This window comes from Eucyclogobius newberryi, unplaced genomic scaffold, assembly GCF_026437365.1.
Source record: "Eucyclogobius newberryi isolate DKJ021-1_F unplaced genomic scaffold, fEucNew1.0.hap1 SCAF_1, whole genome shotgun sequence".
Classification (NCBI taxonomy): Eukaryota; Metazoa; Chordata; class Actinopteri; order Gobiiformes; family Gobiidae; genus Eucyclogobius; species Eucyclogobius newberryi.
This window is the reverse complement of record NW_027315723.1, coordinates 12,899,275-12,918,438: the sequence shown is the minus strand read 5'-3', so window position 1 is coordinate 12,918,438 and position 19,164 is coordinate 12,899,275. Positions and strand designations below refer to the sequence as shown.

Below are 19,164 nucleotides of genomic sequence, written 5' to 3'. Positions count from 1 at the left end.
TAAAGCCATGAACAGATTTGTTATAATGCAACTGAAATGATTGTGTCCAAAAATATTTTATATAATAATATCGCACTTATATTGATAACACAACACTTAACAGCTATATCCTAATTATATCCAATATTTTGCAGCTCTAGTAGTTAATTCTTGTCATATCCTTGAAATCTATAGACAATTCCTTTGTTCAGCCTGCCCACTGTTGAAACGTCCTTTCATCCCTCTTTTTTCCTCTCCTCTCTGTCCTTCAGCCTTATGTCTTGTCTCTGAGGAGCCGGCCGGCCTGACACTTGTGCAGGATGGAAGTGGCCCTGCCTGGCCCCGGCACGTTCACTCGCTCCCCGAGACCAGGGAGCCAGCTGCCTCTGAGGCCGCTGCTGGAGGAGGAGAGGAGCCGCAGCAACAGCCCCAATCATCTGCTCCTATCAAGTACAAGCCACTCCACAGACACTGTCTTATATAAACTTTACATTGATGAAGCACCAAAGGAACTCTTCGGGCTAAACAGTTCTTTTTGCATTGAGTCAAGTAACAATGTTGTTTTCTTAGCGTTGATTAAGTTTGTAGCGTTTTCCAGACACATTTCTTACATCATTTGAAATAAACAATGGACAAAAATACTATAATATAGGCCAAAGTACTGGACACAAGCCATAGAATAACCAAAGATCATCAACACTCACAGGGAGAGCAAGTACAGCAAAAATGCAAGAACATATATGAACATCTATATAAATATACAATCATAATATACTCAAATTTGGATTAACTGGAGGAATAAGAGCAAAATGCAGATGTGTCTAATTGCATTTTTTTGTAGAGTTTTATGGCAAACTGAAAAGCAACAGCCTGATCCAAGGAGATCCGGCAGAAGTTCACTTCAGTGGGTTTGAGCTGGGAAAGAAGTACTGCAATACTTTGGTAAGACAAAAAGATATCTACAATTTTTAACAAAAAAACAAAACTTTGTGAAATGTTCCTTTCCAAATTCCTCTGATATAAGAATGTATGCGCTCTCAAATTCCCAATTTCAAAGGTTTTGTTAACAATCTAAAATGAATCAAGTGAATCAAGGTCGTGTTGAAGAATGATGAATATCATAATATATGATCAAAAGCCTTTCAGAAAATACAAATTTCAAAGAATTTATACAAAGAGGCCAATGCCAACAACAGAAATGTGCAAAAATCTATAAAGTGCTATGTAACCTTTATATTGAGGTATCCGTGTTATTACATTTTTGTCATTATATTTGTATTTGCCTGAAATGTTCTACGTTATGACAATAGCCTCTCCAAAGATCTGAATTGCTTTGGAACATCCTTGACAAAACACTAACATTGCCATGGAGACAAACATTGCACCTTTCAAATAATTATAAAAATGTCTAGAAACCTTGAAAAAAACAGATTTATTTTTCCATCTGTGACACTGTGAATGAAATCATGTGCAAATCTAGGACGGTATTAATAGATTATGTAATAAAATATGTTTGTCACCACTTTATAAATAAAACATAAGCTTGACTTCTAGTTTGTGGCAGATTTCCTCCACTGCAAAGCCCAAATTAACTTTTACTAACATAAATAGTATTAGTAACATCCTTTTAAAATGGTCCCTGAGAGGTTCCACATTTGTACAAATACATCTCTTATTGCATTTGAAACACATCGCATTACTGTGAATGGGCAGTGATTTGAACCACTATCTGCTTGATGAAGCATGAAACTGCATGTAGAGCATGTGGAGATGTTTTTATCTCAAGTGATTGGACGAGTGTAATTTATTCTTTTCTTTCCTTTTTTCCCCCAAAGCAACTGATCAACATCTCAACTGGGGTCATGAATATTCACATCCTCCCCACTCAGACCAAGTACTTCCAAACAACTTACACCAAAAAGGTAATTTTATTTTTCTAATCTCACATTGACCCGAATACAAGGCGTGAGTCATAAAATCATTACGTCTGAAGATTCAACCTCTTTTCTCTGTCCGTACCCCCTCAAGTATCGACTCGTTCCCGGCCTGGCGTACGCGCTCAAGATCCAATTCTGTCCCGATGAGTGGCGCTACTTTTATGATTGTGTCCGGGTTCACTGCAAGGTAAAGATGTAGGCGCTCTCTTGTACAATAGTGAGAGTAAAACAAATACCCCAAAAATATGCAAATGACGCGCTATGACTCAAAGTCGAATGCTGTGCCAATACATAACGGAGTAAAATAGCAGAAGTAACATTTAGACACTTTTAACGGTTGCAGACATAAACTGTCCTATTGCTCAGTTGCAGCGTCGTTTCTGCCGTGTATTCTTCTTCGTATATTCTCACATGCAGCGCTCTCTGTCATCCTCGGCCTGAACAAAAGTAAATACAACCTGGACCTAAACCAGGTCTCAAACTGGACTGAGAGGGCAAAACCAAGACGAAATCAAACTTTTAAACTGTAAACCTATCCTATATGTATCAATACAACAGTTATGTGATTTTAAAATATTTGCTTGTAATTGGGAATTTACCAATGATGTGATGATATGTAAATTTAATGGTACAATATTTATTTATGTCAATATTGGGGAGAGGGAAACTGTCTGTGCGAATCACTTCACTTATATTCACCATCATCAACCATCACCAAAGTCATATTTAATGAATGAAAGTGGTTATCAGTGCAAGACTAATCTATTCTTTGTAAAAATATATATATTATGATGGCTAAACGTGATGAAAGTGATAAAAGTGATGAAAAAAGTACAGCTAGGGGAAATTCCTGCTGCCAAAAATAAAATAAAATAGCATTAAAAGAACATTAATATACAGAGCAATGTTTGCATGGAATGTGCCTCCAGATTCCTCTCGCCAAGATTAAAATTATTTTTGAAACAATTCTTGGCAGGAGATATACATCAAACAGCTTGATATTTAAAACTAAACTAAATGCAAACATTTACTGTATATTTATGCATATTGTATTAGTATTCAATATTGTATTGATTGAAATGAATATTTATGCCTCTTGAATTAATTTGATACGACAGCTTGCCTGCGCTAATGGGATCCATCAATAAACAATAAACAATTATTCCAAAGAATTAAGATATAAAAGTGCTTGAAGCAGTTATTTCTTCATGTCGTCTGCATTGAAATGTAGATATAGAATCATGGTTTATAGTTCCTTATGTTTTTTTTTTGCTGTTGCTACAATGAATGTAAACAAAGGAGCTTGTAAAGTCGATATATTGTCACAGCCCATGATTTTATTGTATTGTATTGGAGACCTTTGACGATTAGTTATCACGAAATTCGCTTCTTGTTACATCAATGGAATTTACCAACAGTTTAAATCCAGAGCAACAGTGATTACAAATTGGTGACGGTCAGGTGGGCTTTTGTCAGTCCATCCCAGGGCAGCTGTGGCTACAAAACCCACCACAGTATGAAGTGAATGAATAATGATTACAGTGTTGGTGCTTTCTTAACAAACGCTTCTTGTTTCTTTCATACTTTCTTACTTTATAAACATTGATACACCATTTAGTACACATAAGACTGTACTTGTACATCTTTATGATTTTCCTAACTTGAATTCTAAAACCACCTCCTAAATCTTCAGTCTTTCTCGTCCACTGGCCCGTCTCCCTGTATCTCTCCATCAGGGCGAGGAGAACCTGTTAATTCCAGTTCATGCTTACCCTGTCATCGATGACCTCCGCATCCCTCCGCGCATTGACCTCCCGGCCACCGCGCTCCAGCAGAGGTGTGTGTGAGGGACGGAGCTCGCACGGGGGCCCCAAGGCTCCCCTGTCTCTTTCCATTCTTCCACACAATCATTGATGTCTGCTGGTGTCAAGTTATAAAGAAATCATGGCCATCTGGTTTTGTGTCCTGTTTCCTCGCAGTGTTTCTCATGCTATTCCTCTGAGATGCAGCTGTCCCATCGACTTTGAGTTTCAGCTTGTTGTTATTGAGCCCAGCCCGGCTTTCTCCGTGCAACCGCTTTCTGGTATGAACAACACAAAGTCTTTATACTGGATTCGCTCAATGAAATTAAAAAGATGTCATTTCTGATCGAGTACAATACACTACTGATACACATCTTATCTATTTGGCTTCAAACTTCATTTCAATAGTAGATTTTCAAAGTGTCACGTTATTTTTTTTATTTTAGTCAGTGAGACAACTCAAAAAGGGTTGGTGTAATTTGGATGACATTTTTCAATATTATGAAAACAGTCTAAAGAAGATGAAATATTTTTGGTGTGTATTGTGAACACCCTTTGAGTTTGAATTCATATTTTAAAATTGTTCTTATTATTTTATATAATTGTGAGATACTTACTCCAGCATGTGTCAACAGTTAAATGCATTAACCTCTACTAGTCTAGAAGTAGAACAAGAAGATGGGGATTATGGGAGATACAAGGGATTTTTGTTTCAATCCGATACCGAGTAATACGATCAATCCAATATTCCGATACTAGTGAGTTTTGAAGTGCGTTAATTTTTCTTGCCGTCTAAAGGCTATTATTATTTTCACTGCTTGAACTGATCTAAATACTCAATACAAGTGCAGATAAAGTAAACTATAAACAATTGATAGAGAAGTTAAAGAAAAGAATGTTGCCTCTGTATCATTGTAACGTAGACTAAACAATTACAATTATTTTATCTAAAAAATTCCATCAACTTAAGTGTTCAAGGACCAACACTACATTTTCTATTGCTCCGTTTCATTACTGTCCATAATATCACTTACCGCATATTTTCTCAAAACTACCGCAATATGTTAAAATGCTAAATTTGTCCACTTCCATAAACGTTCTCATGGTCTGGGAAACATCATAACACGAGCAGGAACAACTTCTCAAATACTGTCCACAAGAAACAAATGTGCAGCCTGTTTGGGAACATCGCTTCAATTCACTTCAGCCACTGTTTGTAATCCTTGAAAAACCACATTTACGCACATTTTTCCGACTTGTTTTTGGTTATTGCAGGTGTGATTCCAGCCAACGGTCAAGTGGAAGTCATTGTAACCTTTACCCCTTTACAATACGAAACAACGCAAATAACTTTCAAGCTGGCCGTCTCCCAATTCAACACCAAACCCTTTTTATGCACAATTACCGGCACCTCTAACCCCTATGTTGCCATCAGGTAAGACAAATTAACCATTACAAGTTCATTATTATTTTGCCGATAAACTGGCTGGGAACATTCTCTCCCTTTTACCCAGAATGCCAAAGTTGTTTAGCAGCTGGTATGGGCCTAATGTTTAATTCTTTTCCCATGAGAAAAATGGGTGCTATCCATCACACTCCGAGCCGCTCCATCCACATCACTGTCTTCGCCTTATCTCGGACAAAAGTTAATAATTTATGAAAGTAGCTTGCGCAGTGATATCAAGATAGATATGCTTCCAGATAGATGTTTTGCATATAAAACATGCGCCCCTCCATTGGCTATAGAGTCCAATTACGCTGACATTTTTTTGTTGCTGCTAGTTTTGCCCTCATGTCATGAAGAAATTAAATGGCCAAAGTTTAGTAAAGTTCAGATATACAAAGTTGGATCTTTCCCAGGTGTTAATATATCACCGCCGATGTAAAAAACAGCAGTAAATCTAGTCTTTTAGCTCATGTTGACAGTGTGTCAAAGAGATATAAAGGCAGTACTTCTGTGGATTATTGTGTGGAGCAGGTGTCATCGCGTCTATTCTATTTTATGAAACAGTAAATCCTCCTTAAAAAAGGACCACTTCCAAGGCATTATCTCACTATAGTAAAATGTTTGTGCCCGTGTTAAAACTGAAGCCTAAAGTCCTAACTCCTAATGGCAAAACTGACTAACAAAACATATTATTGTGTATTTTACTGACCTCTAGTGGGTGAAGTAGGTATCTTTTTCTCGCTATTTTGCAATGACGTTGAATCCCAATATAATTGATGTCAATCTTGGCATTTATAGATCACAAAAAATGTTCCCCACCTGCTTCAGTAAATGTAACATAAAACATCTATTTATGTCAAGGCTGATCTGCATAATTATCTTGATTGGAGTGATTATCCATATTTAATTAGCATTTGTTTATATTGATTACAGCCAGGTGGAGAAAAAGTTGAGGCATAAAGAGGCGAGCAAAGCCTCTGCACCTGCGTCTCAAGTGGCGACTCGATGCAAAACATGGCCGACCAAGATGGCAGTCAAACCCAAGGTAGAACAAGTCGTTATCTTTCCGTTTCTGTATAATATGTCACGTCAGTTATGTATTTGTACTTTGCAGAAAGTAAAGGAGTCGAACGGTTTTAAGCCCCAAATGAACATCTTAACACATGGAGGAGTTGCAAAAATGATGATCAGAGACCAACTCAAGGCAATAAAAAAAGGTACATGAAGTCATATACATTTAGACTATATTTATATTAATCCTAAACCTGTATTTAACTTAAAATGTACAATGTCAGTCACCCTACAGATATATGAAAAATAAATATTGAAATTAAAGAGATAATCTTCCATTAAAAAGTTTTTCAAAAAAATCTAATGCTTTATATTTAATTTTATTGCTGAATTTAAGGTGTATTATTACTTATACTACATTCTATATCAGTCCTACAGGCAATACATTTATCAACTATTATAATACTCTCACTTTTCTAACTAGCTCAAACTGCACCTATTAGATCAAGGTATTTGCAGCTCAGCATTTTAATCAAATTCTCCCTATCCAACTGGGCTTTATCCTCGGGGAGAACAGATTCCACGCAGAGTCGCCAAGTAAAGGAGGCCTTCTTCCTAGAAAAAGTCGCCGGGAACGAAAGAAAAAGACAAGAGCGCTGCCGGCAATGGTACGTTTTTAAGGACATGATATTATTTTTAAAGGTAAAAGTAATGCAAGCGTGTACGTTTCACCTCAACAGGCAAATGGACCACGTGGGTGAGGATCCTGTGTGTGGAGAGAGGAGGAGGGAGCTGCTGGGGGAGAGAGAGGAGGCCTGGCATCAATACATGGTACATTGAACAGGAATGGATATTTATATGCCATACTCTATGGGGAAATGTAGGGCCAAAAGTAACTACTGCTTTAGCTCTTTCTATTACTCTTATTATTAATACTAGATAGAAAGGTTTTCGACGCATCTTCACAACAACAACAACAACTACTACTACTTCTACTACCATTGTTACTGAAACCGTTTCTTCAACTAAACCTACTGCATATATATTCTATATGCTACTACCACTACTATTTCTATTGTACTACTGCATTGTTACTAAATCTACTCAACAGCAAACTAGGGTACTACTACTACTACTAATACTCATTTTACAACTCTATTAAATAGGCCCCTCCTTTCACTATGACAAATGTAGTTAGCATACAAATTGTTATAGCTACTACTTCTGCTTATACTATCACTACCAACTTTGCTAGAACTACTGTAATTTCAAAAATATCTGCTAGCCTGAACAATATCTGGCAGTTTGTCATTTTTCCAATTTACTTCCTTTGACACTTACACAATCGTTGTCGGTAAACTTTACTGTTACTATTATTGCAACCTCGGTGGTATCTTATTGCAGCTTTATAAATACAACGCACGCCGGCTTTTACGAGGAGGTTTATTGTGTTCGGTGTTGAAAAAGTGCAAACTCGGCCAAAGTCTTGTCACTTTTGAAATATTCCCAGAGGAAAGTTATTTATTGCATCCTAAATAAATACATTTAGTTTTGAACCACACTTCCTTCCTCATCTTCATTTTCCACCTGCGCACTTTAGATCATTCAAAATCAGACTCTTTCCGTTCTAAACCGCGTGTTGCATCAGGTGTGTTATGGAAACCGTTCTCTTTTGTAATGGGATGATCCTGCCGAGTGAAATACAATACACAAATTTATGTTCAATTTGAATTGTCTGATAACCTCATAAAGCTGTCAGGATGTTAATCATACAATTATAATCCATTTTGTGTAGACGGGTAATCTTTTCGAATTGTCTATATTGTACAACTGTTGTAAACAAGAGCCAATCTAATAGAACTTGATTGATTGATACAGCCATTGTCTAAGATGTCTTTGTTTTTTACAGGTTAAATGTTTGGTCTGGATATAAAGTAATCCACTATTGACTTGCATATGCTTTTTCTAACTGTATTTCAAAATATGTTTTAGGTTCAAAAAGGAGAAACAACAGAAGAAAGACAGATTTATTTTGGAAAACCTCTTCTGTCAAAAGAAAGAGCGGTGTTAGAAGTTGGACAGGCAAGTAGCAAATGTTGAGAACTGTTAAAGTTAAAGTTGCACTATGTAACTTTTTCCACCACCTGCTATTATTGCTCAAAAGAACCTTCGAATGAACATCACCTGCTTGTCGCTATGGAGTCATGTTTAATGCCATACTGTGGTACATTTTATGCAAAAGGCGATGACATCTCCATGGAGACAAGTAGGTTGGCAGTGCTCCGGCAAAAAAAGTTACACAGTTCACCTTTAAGTAATACTTTGGGGTACTCCCTGCTTGTATTGCTCTACTACTTCACTATGTCTGGCAACGACAGAAAGTGTATTTTAGTAAGGTACTTTCCACTCTTTCTCATATATTATCTCAATATGTATAATTTAAAAATATTATTTAAACATATTATGTCTAAATAATATTTTTTAAATGTATTTATTCCTTCATTCAACTATATGTTTGTGGCAATTACTGCTTCACTCCTACTGTATGTGATTGACATCTATTCCTTATGCATCTTTTATATTTTAAAATGTTTTCCTTTTTTAATGTTATGGTTATGTTTGGAAATATATTACTATCGTTGTAACATTTTGTGATCTAACTTACTCCAGACTCCGGACATAACCCCACTGTTCCAGTTCCACCGCAGTATAAATTGGGACTTTAAGCGCAGATGCCTGGAACTCTTCCAGCAATCGGCATACAAGGTACTGCTCCTGACCGCGGCTTTACTACGTTTGCTTACATCGTCTGTACAAACAACACAAATCTAGTGCACACTCTTGCTGTGTCTCAGAGGTCCTCACCCTTCAGCCCAGTCATGTGGAAACCTGCACTAAATACCTAACACTCAATAAGTTGTGTTCACGATGACATTTCATGTCATTCGTTTCTGACGAAGAGCAGGGGCATATATAAGCCTTGATGCAATTCACTGTTTTTGAGAGAAATATCCAAACTGAGATGCTAAATATGTTGAATTTTAACATTATTTGAAAGAGATTGCGTCCACAAATTTGCTATATTTATTTTGTGGCGCGAAATCCTTTGCAAACGACAACAATCATACCTATATTTTTTAATAATGCCTAACACTTTATAAGAGTCTAGAAAAAAAAACTATTTCACCTCTTTCTGCTGTCAGGGAAGACAATGAACGTTATGCCAGTTTGGTTTTGTAGAATGTAGAATGTAATTACAGAGATATTGAGCACACACCAGGCCATAAGAATCTAAACAAAAATAAACCTAACCTCCACCTCAATTTTAAAACAAGGGCAGTTTGATCACTTGAACCTAATCTTTACAGTAGAGGCTAACAAACGTGAGGGATTCTTGTATACGCTATAGCAGCCACTAGTCAGCCTTCGTGATTGTACATATAAATGAATGTTTGTGCGGTGTTGATTCTTCAGATTGTGATCCAGTGCCGTATGAATGGAAGGCTGGTCTGTCTGAGGAAACTGATCAAGGAAATGAAAGAGCCTCCTACGGCACAAGAAGGTCCTGTCAATCAATTCTCTATCCTCCCACCGTCTCTTTTCTCAGCAAACAACCTTGTTCTCCATTTCAGCTGAATAGTAAACACATTTGAACCATATTGGAATGTAAAGAAGAAATGTAATGCACAGTGAAGCTTTAGATAAATTAAGAGTTAAATACATTGTACTCTCCCTCTGCAGCTCAAATGGTTACAATATATATATATATATATATATATATATATATATATATATATATATATATATATATATATATATATATATATATATATATATATATATATATATATATATATATATATATATATATATATATATATATATATATAACACATATAACACTTTAGTGCAAATACAATGTGTCTTATTTATTGAGCGACAAGTGAAGTTCTCCTCTTTATTCTCCCTCTAGGACTATACTTCCAACCTCAGCATTCTTCTACTGATATAACCTACTAAACTTCCTCTTTTCAGGTCCAAACTCATATCACTGTGGATATATCAAACTAAGCAATTAAAACAAATGTGTGCCTACTTTACTTCTATCTGTTAACACAGTGCATTTTAAATATACCGTAACTTTTCTTTGTACTCCAGATACAAAAGTGGCACAATGTACGAGGATCGCTCCGGAAAAAGTCTTGGTATTTTCCCACCCGACTTTCTCTGAAGCGGATGACCCCCTGGTGAGTGCTTACGTACTTCATAATACTATCTAATGCTAAGGGACTGAATAATTTAAATGGACTTGATTTTCGCTGCTTCAAAACTAAATATGTACTATTATGACAGTTAACGCTTGACGTAATAACGTAATATGAATTTAACCTTCTCTATAAATGTATTTCTAGGCACTGGATTTGTCCCCACTGCCTGTTGCTCCGGCTGAATGGACTGTGAGCACAAGCATACCGTTCTTAAAACTAAAAGTAAAGTCATTTTGCGTGTAATCATGGTGGTAATTTCTCATCAGCATTTGAAGTTACATGTGATGTTTCTCATTCCAGGTTCCCCAGCACTATAAGCTCATGGGCTACAAACCCGTCTCAACTTTAGAGGCATACACTTCCTATATTCCAACAACTTTGGCCAGACCACTCCGCTCTCTACCCGCAGTAAGTAAAAACACACAAAAATAGTGATTAAACACATATAGATACGTTTTTCATTGTTTTACCAGGAAGAAGAACCCAAAGAGGGCGTTACACCGGATTATAGGAGTGAAGTCTTTGAACATGTAAGACCAAAAACTAAAATCACTGAGCTGAAAATATGAAAGCTTTACCAAGTTATTTGTTTAAAATGTTGAAATTCATTTGTTATTGCTTTTTGATTCCAGGAGGACATTCCAGACGGAGCGAAACAAAAGTTAAAAGATATTTATCACTTCACTGCACCTGATTTTAAGCCTGTCCCCGCTCATCCTCTGCGCATCTTTGTAAGACGTTTCTCTATTTGATAATGCATAAAATGTCTACATACGATACATTTCTATACACACTTTGTGACTGTAGAATCCAGCGCCAGGACTCCACGCCCATCGTCCAACCCCGAAATATTTGGAGAGCGATTCAGAGTACCACCTGTGCCCGCTGCCTACATACCACCAACAGTAAGCAAACATTATCATGACGTTTTCAAACTATTGCTTTTCTATACGGCGCAGACTTAACATTTGTGTCCGTGAAAGTTATAATAAACTAAGGTTAACCTCAACAATAACCGGGACGGAATTCTGTTAGTGATGGGCAATAATTTGGTATTTTTTTAAGATATAATGAAATCAACCAAAAATATTACAATTCATCTGTTCTATCACACAGGCAGCCATATTTAAACCAGTGTTTCTCAAACCTTTCACATCATGGACCAAATGAAATATTTGGCTAAACCCACTCTTAGGACTATTTTAGGCCTGAACTAGGTCTTAACCGGTCTAGAATAGGACGACAGTTTAACAGTTGAGAAGTAATAAACTAGGGCTAACTCAAAGGAGGGCAATAATTATATATACCGGTATATTTTTTCAAACTTACACAATAACTGCAGATGAATCAGGAATCACGCACCAGTGATAAAACATTGAGAAGCCATGATTTAAAGTAAACTACTATTTTTTCAACAGAGCTTCTGATGATGAGCCCACTTCCACTCAGGAGCACCTCATGGACAAGGTAACACTCACATTTCAATAGCTTGGATTTATGCTCTTTTTTTTCTTTTTCTAAATATTTCCATCAACAGGAAGTTATTGAGGAGATTATGACTTGGAAGAAAGGCTTTCCCACAATTGTATCCAAATGCCTGGCCAAACATCGCTCTCAAACTCACGTTAATCTTCCTCGCAGGTACAAAACTACAACTACTATTCACAATACTTTTATAATCGCTATCATTCTTAGCTGTAGTTTCTGAAGGTGGAAATTGACTTCAAGTGGAGTGATTCTCAAACAAAATGCATCTGCAGTTTCTCAGTTGTGTTTACTCAAGTTTGTTTATAGAAGGGAGAGCGCCTGTTGTTTACATCCTCAGCTTTCTGGGATGAAAATGAATAAGAGAGTCTCGTGAAGTGTCTTTTATTTTTGTGAATGCAGTGACTTTCTGTAAGGTTAAGGCTCGGTCAGAGTGGTATCTAGGCCAGTCCTCTCTTTCGTGTACTGTCTATAATGATTTATTCAGCCTATTGCCTGAATGGACACTGTAAATAAGTAATGTTTTCCCATAGGCTGAATGTGTATACTTATGGTCTGTGGTATTTCTGGCTTTCTAGGAACATCACATTAAATGACATGTGAGGCTCACTTTCTAATCTATACTAAACTACTCTGAGGGAACTCTTCGTGACTGGAACTTGCATATTCAGTTGATATTTGATATTTCAAACTCACAAATTTTGCAACTGAATACATAAAAAAATAGAAAAGAAACGTGAGGCTGTGATATTTGCAGTGGTTGTGGTCAAGAATCAAGATACTTTATGTTGATACTTACCTTTCAAGTGATGTCATCAAATTAGCATCTTGTGAAGCTAACTGGAGGCACTGCTCTGTCTGAAGCTCTGTTACTCAAGTTAGACTTTCACAATACAAATTGAGGAGGACTTTGAGGACCAAAGTTGCAACATTGTCTCTTTCTCTGAGCAGGTCCGGGTCTCATTCACAATGCACTTTTTACAACCAAATGTCCAGAAAGATGCATCTCCCCTTCTCCCGCTGTGTACACTATCAGCCAAATAACAGAGAAACATGATGTAGAGTCCTGATCCGTGTCACACACACAAACTTCAGCGCAGTTTGGATTCGTTCTTTGGCTTTTGCAGATTTACCCCACAACCTGCGCCACATGTGCGGCTCAGTATGAGCTGCAGCCGAGGCAGAGCACGGACATGTGTTTTTAATAAGATAACCTTTATCTTAAAACATATCTGGAAGACAGGTCCGAGGCGAGCTGAATGTGAATGTGTTAAAATCTCTGTTGTTTTATAAACACAGACTCTGAATGACAGCATTACATTTACCTGCACAGCTTGATAGGCCACTGCCTGAATATAGGCCACGATTCCCATGTTAAAGCCAGGACGTCATTATAATTAAACCAGACTTTGACCTACTCCTGTTACATTCACGTCTTTCTGTGTGTCATTTGTCCCGTTATCGATCTGACACTGGAGTTTGTTAGCCTCAGATGTGTCTCTGCGTGGCTCACTTCATGGTCACTTCCTGGTTTTGTCTCCTCTGGTTCGTTTGTGTCCACACTTCAGACGAATCGTGCCGGAGTTTGATTCAATCAGACCGAGACTGACCTTTCCAACCAGATCAGAGCTCGCTTCTTTGGTCCTGATTCGAATCAAAAGTGTATTGTGAATGTGCCCTTAATTTGAACGACAACAGGTGAGTTTATTTGTGTTGAAGGTTCTCTCAATTAACATTAAAGGCACAAGCTTGTGTTAGCATTCGATGTATGTACTTGTTCAGTAGTATAAATAGCACTAGTAGTTGTAATAATATTCTAAGTAACTGTATTTGTTAACTCTGCGCTTGACTAACCCTAATTAAAAAAAAAAGTGTCTTGCACAAGGACACACCTAAAGCATGAACTGACAAGAGTTGGATTGGAACCACCAAACTACCACTATAGTAGTAAATTCGATAACGTAGTTGTACTGTGTAGTAACCTCTTTAACTGAAAAGCTTATGTTCCGCCTTTGTAGCCAGTTGGTGTATTAGCAATGACCAAAGATGTTGTCACTGTTGTCTTTGTATTGTACGTTCCATGTTGAGTGTGGAGCTTCTTGTGTAACCTGTGCCCGAGGGCTCTGTGAGGTATAAAAAGGCCAAGCAGGTAATGACCGGCCTCCCTCATGATGCGCACCGCCGCCGAAGAGATTGAACTTTCTCTTAACAGATGCAGAAAAGGTCAGGCCCCAGTTTGAGTCAGAGAACAGTCCAATAGAAGGTTCAGAAATATTACACCTTTTTAGCATTTTGACTAAAGGGCAGGGTGTTTAGCTCAGGTTTTGACACAAACATGATTTTTGCTTCTTCTTCCTGGGTCGCCACAGTAACTAAAACTTCCTCGCATCAACCCGATGCACAGAAGTATACTGGAGGTTCTACTGACCTAAATCTGGGTTCAAGATCTGGAAATGGATTGCTGACTATCAAATATAAAGTTTACCCATACAAATTAAACGATATATTTCACAGTTTACACCAGAGGCCCTCCCTGCCTTCTTAATTTATACCTATATATAACTGGCTCAAAGCATGTATTATTGTTTATCTGGTTTGTTTTCAGTGTCTTGTTTACAACGCTGCTGGGTTTTCTCTAAGATGTTGATACAACCTAGAAAAGGTTCTTTGATCTTTGATGATCCAATGTATCTGTGTCGTCCTCTGCTTGTATCTTAAGGTCCCTCTACAATAAAGAAATACTCCCCATTGAAGTACCTTACCTCCCAGGGCTGCCAGATGAGCTGAAGCACTTGAAGGACAAACCGTGAGAGCATGCTGGCTTTAGATCTGGAAGATTTCTGACGTTTTAACAAATTGAAATTGGTATTGTTTCAGGCCTGCTGAATCAACCGTTCAGCTCACTCCGGACATAGTAAAAGCTGAAATGGTCAAAGTGCTAAAGAATGAGATGCCAATACTCTCAAGGTGAGTGCACTTAAAAAAAAATTTTTTTTTAAACCTTCCTAAAAAAAAAACTGTCAATTTGCCAATGCACTGTCAATTTGCCATCCTCTAATATTTCTCTTCAAGCTGTTTGAGTTTTACTTTTGATTCATTAGTGTAAGTGTCCGGCATCATGAAGGTCGCAATTATTTATGTTCTCTACCAAGAACAAAATAATGTCTTAAGCCTTTGTTTCGTTTGTACTTTTTCATAAATAAATCATCCTGTTAATATAGTTATTGTCTCATTCCAGCTCTGAATTCAAGAAACGGCTCAAGAAAAAGCTCAAGGAAGACGGCAAGATTTGATTCATTTTTAAATATGAAGGTTTGACTAAACCAGGCTCGAGGTATACACGGCCTCACTGCAGAAACTTAATCCTATCTTGAAACAAACAAACCCATTACATTCTATACCCATAGTGTATAGTACAGACTCTATTCACTCGCCCACCTAGCTCTACACGGTACTTCCACCTCCAGCAGAACTCACCCCCCTCCAAGCCCTGACAAAGCCTGAATATCCCTTCTCCTCCTCCACCCACTCGCTCCTCACTGTATAACCCTTCAATTAAACATGGTCCACACTTAACCGTGCACAAGATGGCTGCTCATTTCTGTTAAGATATAAATGTAAGTGGAGGAAAGGTAGATTTGATTATGGGAGTAGATCAGGTCTAGATCCGATGTAGTAGTATCAGTTATTAGTTGTAGCAGCAGCAGCAGCAGCAGCAGCAGCAGTCGCAGTAGTAGTAGTTTGCATTTGATTGGCTTTTCTATTTTATTTTGGTATCTGCAAATTCAAATTACAAACCATATCACCACATTTCAATTAAAATATATATCTACACACACTATTTTATTCTATGAACTGCTGAAATGCATCTACTGTACTATCTAATGTAGGCCAAGCTGTATATGCTTTGCCCAATAGAGGGAGCTCTAACTCTACCTCTCCATTCAGTCCAATGCTTCCCCCTCAAACATACTGAAAGGTGGCTTATTACTGTATGTCCATTAGCAACAGTGGCTTGACGAGAGTGGCTGTCGTTTGAATCCATTTCCTCAGACAAACGCTGGACCTTTGCTCTATCCTGTCCCAGGCTTTCACGCAGAAGGTCACATTGATCTGACATGGGGCGCGGTCTATAGTCATGATTTAGTGTCAAAGAGCGTTGAAAAGAAATGGGGCTTTCTAGAGGACAGCACTTTACAGATATGTGATATGTCAGGATTCTACTCTTTTTTTATTTATTATATTTCTTTGCACGTAATAAAATGTCTAAACTTGTAAACTTTCTTTAATATAAATTTACATACAAAACCCTCTACAAACATACTCTGAAATATATGTATGCCCTAATAAATAAGTAGTATTTTTTTTAAATGTGCACTTTTGTTATTTATTATTTTTGTGCATTAATACCCCTGTGATTAAATGAATGCAAGATGGAGACATCCATCCATCCATCCATTTTCTACCGCTTGTTCCCTTTCGGGGTCGCGGGTGACTGGAGCCTATCCCAGTAACTTCGGGCCTTAGGCGGGGTACACCCTAGACAGTGGCCAACTTGTCGCAGAGATGGAGACATTTAATGCGATATTCCAGACAAAAAACAACAACAAAATATCTGCATGATGTGACAAGCAGGTGGCAGATCCCTCACTTGAAAAATTACGTAGTGCACCTTTAAATGTAAGACTATATGTATTTAATATGTCAAATGTTTTTTAGAGTCTTGCCAGATTGCATCAAAGTATGTGGCTGGTTACAACAGGTAGCACGTTTGGTGTTGCAAAAACCCAACCAAATCACCAACCAATGTGTAATTTGGTTAGAAACTCCCAAAATCCTTGGAGCGAGAACACCCCAGAAGAGCCGCTGTTTTGGATATACTCTGATCTGTGTGTCAGTCTGGCTCCAAATCCTTCCAAATTGTCTCACGTCACAGATGTCACGATGAACAGATGATGTGCTTGACCTGTCAGTGGTTGTAATGTTATAATTGCTTGGATTAAACCATTTTTTTTTTTTTTTGGGGGGGGGGGGCTTTAGTTCAAATAACGACGTACTGTGAGCATGTGCCACTTTCAGTAAATGGCCTGATCCCAGCCCCATGAGTAAAAGGAGAGATCCAGAGTCGGACCTCCATGTCTCCTGTTGTCTCATTAAGGTGACGTGTCCACCTGCCCGACCCGACCCACATCAAACTCGCCCCAAAAGTAGGACGCGACCAAAACATAGGATCAGTGATGCCAAGATCTCAGCTTTTGATTGCACTTTACAACACATGGGACCAAACTACTGTATGTACTGCACTGCACTGTACTATATGTTATGTCACTAATATACCCACACTACCTAATGTGTGCCTTTACTGTATTGTGCTCTCCATTCACAACGCCACAGTTAAAGAAAATAAAACACTTGAATACACTGAATTGGCCACTTGTTTTGGATTTCAGACCTTCAACACCCTATAAAAAGGTAGGATAGGAGATAGCAAGGTTTCCCCAATTTAACGATTCACTTTGTAATTTGTTTTTTGGAGGATCTGTCAACTGCTTGTCTTGTGAAAATGTTATTGTTTGTGACTGGAAGGTTTTGCCGTTTTATATGAACTTATCAACCTTTCTTTTCTTCAATTTTTTATTGCAAAATATATTTGGTTTGTTAGAGTAGCCTGCTCGTCCCAGTGGAGCTCATTACATTGTATGCCTTGTGGAACATTCCAGGTAAAACAACAATAGTAAATGGTTACAGACCCTTCACCGTAAAACTTTCATATTGTCCCTTTAAAGTTGTTTTTTTTGTGGATAATAAATAATCTTAACACGTCCATATGTTGTTTATAGTCATTTAAGTCGTTTAAGTTTCGTATACGTTTACAGTGTTGATGTTTTTTATTGGCTTTAAAGATCCACCTGTTTCTTACACAGTTTGTCTCCAGGGTGTTGATTCTTTAGAGATATCTTCATTCTCTCTGAAAATCTCCTCTTAAAGTCCAATTCTGCTGAGGCTAGTGGAGACTTTGAACAGTTTTTACTTGAAGACCTCTCAAATGCTTTATAGAGATTTTTTCTTTAAGCTTAAATTTGTTCTATGGAAAAAGTTTTCTGTAAATGCAATGCATGAATAAATTGTAATGGACTATTCCTTCACTTTGTCAGTAAACTGTAAATCTTGATACAGAAATGATCTCAACAGTTCAAGACAATATAAGCAACCTAAAAGAAGCAACTAGTATCCTGTGTAACGTTTCTTGGGAGCCTGCCACCTACTTGTCTCCATAGAGACGTAATTGCTTTGGCCGGATTGTTCCACAATATGACACAAACTGATCTGTCTTGCATATTTTCATTATTTGTGTTGAAAAAATACCTTGCAAAAAATGTATTCTTACTGTGAGCAGGGTTGCCTCTCCACAGATCTGACCCGTAACTTGTAATAAAAAAAAAGAAAAGCAAAAAGAAGAAGCTCGGTATAATGCCAGCAGATCCGGTGTCAGGGCAGTTTGAAGTGAGTAACAGCCCTCAGGACAAAAGTATCACAGTCGGCATAGCTCTTACTCCGCTCTGTTGTTTTGTTTTGGTGATGAGAGACATTTCCTCTGGAATGCCTTCTGGAGATTAGTAAACTAAAGTGTCCAAACACTGCACAACACTGCAGTGGATTATTTAGTTGCTGAACAACAAAATAACTGGAAGGGCATTTCCAAAGTTATAGGTTTTACATCAATGTAGAGTTTGAAACAAAGTTGGTAATTTGTCATAAGCATCAAGAAGAATGTGCTGAAATGTGGTATACGCGTCTAGCATTTCTCCCTCCTGTATCGACCTGTCTCCAGAACTCTCAAATAAATAAGTAAAAGGCGCTGAAAGGTGAATTTTGGCTTTCAGATCTAGCTGTTGCCAGATTGATTTCCAAAACTCTCACACACACATATTTTTCACATTTTAACTACTGCTTCTACTACCTTTAGCCCTACAAAACTTGTCATTACATCTTTTAGCATGATTGTTTCGCCTATAAGCCACACAGACAGCGATTTAGTATTGTGTCACAGTGTACGTATTATTGTGTAAAAGATGTGTATATATATGCAAATAGAAGGATCAGATTGACCAAACGCAATATCGTGACAATTTAAGTCTGTCATTGATAGAACCGCTGTCTGACATCCTATGTGTGTCAATCTGATGTATTTCTCTAGGCTCACAGTTAAAGGTGCATTATTTAACTTTTCTGAT

The 19,164-nt window shown here is 37.6% G+C and overlaps 1 protein-coding gene across 1 annotated transcript; it reads left to right on the top strand.

Annotated features, from left to right (window-relative positions):
* Positions 1-250: 250 nt before the first annotated feature.
* cfap221 (cilia and flagella associated protein 221) lies at positions 251-15,565 on the top strand. Its single transcript, XM_072449178.1, has 25 exons — positions 251-429; positions 821-921; positions 1,815-1,901; positions 2,008-2,103; positions 3,653-3,753; positions 3,896-3,999; positions 4,994-5,153; positions 6,099-6,210; positions 6,280-6,382; positions 6,661-6,844; positions 6,917-7,007; positions 8,169-8,258; positions 8,847-8,942; positions 9,651-9,738; positions 10,335-10,423; positions 10,589-10,666; positions 10,745-10,852; positions 10,918-10,974; positions 11,077-11,175; positions 11,252-11,349; positions 11,863-11,911; positions 11,982-12,085; positions 14,649-14,735; positions 14,807-14,896; positions 15,168-15,565. The coding sequence occupies exons 1-25, from the start codon at positions 300-302 to the stop codon at positions 15,220-15,222; spliced, it is 2,457 nt and encodes an 818-aa protein (XP_072305279.1). The 5' UTR covers positions 251-299; the 3' UTR covers positions 15,223-15,565.
* Positions 15,566-19,164: the final 3,599 nt, after the last annotated feature.